The sequence below is a fragment of the Gavialis gangeticus genome, unplaced genomic scaffold (assembly GCF_001723915.1).
Source record: "Gavialis gangeticus isolate Ggan-Ray unplaced genomic scaffold, GavGan_comp1, whole genome shotgun sequence".
In the NCBI taxonomy this organism is placed as follows: domain Eukaryota; kingdom Metazoa; phylum Chordata; order Crocodylia; family Gavialidae; genus Gavialis; species Gavialis gangeticus.
Window position 1 is genome coordinate 127,001,760 of NW_017729032.1, and position 2,491 is coordinate 127,004,250.

General features: G+C 41.3%; 1 protein-coding gene across 1 annotated transcript in view; it reads right to left on the reverse strand.

Annotated features, from left to right (window-relative positions):
- TMTC4 (transmembrane and tetratricopeptide repeat containing 4) overlaps positions 1 to 2,491 on the reverse strand; it is a 92,608-nt gene that overhangs the window by 35,475 nt on the left and 54,642 nt on the right. The window contains exons 10-11 of the mRNA XM_019525195.1: positions 1,170 to 1,341; positions 928 to 1,059 (exon numbers count right to left, since the gene is read on the reverse strand). Coding sequence (XP_019380740.1) covers positions 928 to 1,059; positions 1,170 to 1,341 — 304 coding nt within the window. The remainder of the gene's footprint in view (positions 1 to 927; positions 1,060 to 1,169; positions 1,342 to 2,491) is intronic.

Here is a 2,491-nt window from a genome sequence, read left to right on the forward strand (position 1 = left end):
TATTGTTCACTTGAAGTTGAATATTTAAATTTTCCAAAAAAAAAAAAATTTTAATTCCATAAAGACCTGGGGTTCTGAGCCACATTTTCTGAAACATTGCTTTAGAGTAGAGGGCATAAGATACCGTTCCCTGAAGATGGTACCATTTTTGTACATTCCCAATTCTGGGCTACTCTGGAGACGCCTGCAGTACAATTTGAACAATAATAAGGGACTTCTCAGGCTGCCCTGTGGCCCACAGGGCTGCCAAAATACCTGTACTGCAGCCTAACCCCCTGAGACATTTCTTGTGGCCATACCCTTGGAATGCCCCCTACAGTATGCCCGAATCAACTCAGAGAAGCTTCATCATGGTCTTCCACAATATCTAAGCCAAGGACATCTTCTCTGCATTAAGAAGCAAGCCTGCGGTAAGTATCTCACCAAAAGACTCAGCAATTCTGTTGACAGTTCAGTTCCTTTACCCTATAGTCTACTGGCTCTCCAAAAAGAAAAAAATAACAACATAATAATGACTCTGAAGTGAGCAAATGGGATCCTAATTACATCAAGTCAGTTGACTACACTTCTATAATTTCTGCCTCTGCAGACTGAGATTGTTGCAGCAAAAAGTAATTTATACGTGCATCTGTTCCACCAGTTTGTACTTGCAAGTTTTTGGTCTTTTTTGATCCAATTGAACGTCTTCAATGAAGTCAATTTATCTTCTTTATTCACTTTTGAATTACTGTAACGTAATTTGCACTGACTAGTGTGTTGATTATTCTTGCCACTATAATTTGCATGTCCTTTCTAGATGGTATTGTTGTGTCCTTGTACCAGAAGGGGAAAGAACTGTAAATGAGATGCTCTACTTAAACATATTTAGCATGTTGCAATGTTGCAGAAACATTGAAAAGCTAAAAAAAAGTGAATGTTCTGACTTACTTTCGCATTGAGAGGACACACAGACAGAGCACTCCTAAAAAGTTGTTCTTCAGATCTCCACTGATTACTGCGGATAATGCAGCGCATCACGTTTATCAACAAGATTCCCAGTATAGCAGCAGTAAGAATTTTCTTAAAGATGACACAGGTTTAGAAAAAAAAAGAGAGAGAGAGAGATCTTTCAGTATTAAAGCCCTTTTCCTAGTCTTGACCATCAATTGTATTGACTGTTTTGTCGGTACCTTTTTCTTGGCTTGTTTGCTCAATAAACTAAATCCATATATAAACAGAATGCAATATCCAATACTGGGAAGGTAGATGACTCTTTCTGCAACAACAAATCCTACTCGAAAGAACAGGTTACTTGCAGGAAGGAAAGGGATAATCAGGAACCCCAGTCCCAGTGTAAGAATTCTGGAAAGAAGAAACAGATGCTCATATTAGTAACCAAATACAGAGGAAAACTATTATAAAATTATTATTACTGTTTATTGAACTCTGGGGGTTCCAAAGTGCCTTAGTCTGTACATAGAGGTTGGAGTATTCAAAAGAACCTTGGAGAGGCTGATGCCCACCTACCATTGAATTTTAGTGGGATGTTTGGGTATCTAACATCCTCTGGTTCCTTTAAAATCCAAGCCAGAATTCCCACAAAAGTAAACCAGAGGCAAGTTCACATATCCAGGGTAGAGTATGACCTGAACAAACTGGTAATCATTAGTTCTGTTCCCTTCAAATATACAGGCAATAAAATGACCTCAGACATTTAGACACTTTTCTAAAACTATTAAGTGAGAGATAAAGGAAAAAAAATATTTAAGTGTTTACTGATATTTAAAAAACCAAATCAAAAGTTGAATTTCTAATAAGCTTTGCTTGCAATAATGGTTTTGTTCAGTAGAAAACCTACCAAAGACACCACATTCACTCAAAGCTGATGCATTCTTTATGAAGGGCAAATCTGTATCAAGGTACCTACATATTTTAAAAAAAACAACACAAAAACTGTTGGCTGCTCACAGATGTTAAAACACCCCAAAATATGGTGCTCTACTTTAAACTCAGTGCACTCCTGTGCTGAGCTCAGCACATTCCCAGAAAATGCATGACATTAGTTGAACCTGGCTCACCCAACATCCATATAGATTGGGCAGTTTAGCGGGGGGGTTGGCACTTTTATCGAATATCGATTTTTTGGGCCGATTCCAATGGACAATTTTTAAGAAGCCATATCGGCCAATACTGATCCAATTCTGACGTGCAGCCAGATAGTTTGGAGACCAGCATTGGGCTGGTACGTGGTGTGAGGGAAGGGGTGGGAGGAAGAAAGGAAGGGGCATGGGGGGTCAGATCAAGGCCCCCGCAGTGAGGGAGGGAGTGGGGCTGGGGTAGGTGCTGCTCAGCTGGGATGGGGCACAGGATGGAGCCACGGCTTGTCCAAGGCGTGCGAAGGCGGAAGGCATGGCTCCTGCCGCTGCATGCACCACAGGAGGGCATGGGGGAGTGTGCTCCCAGATCTGCAGACAGGCCGAGGGCAGGCTGCTGCTGTGGGATGGGGCAGGGG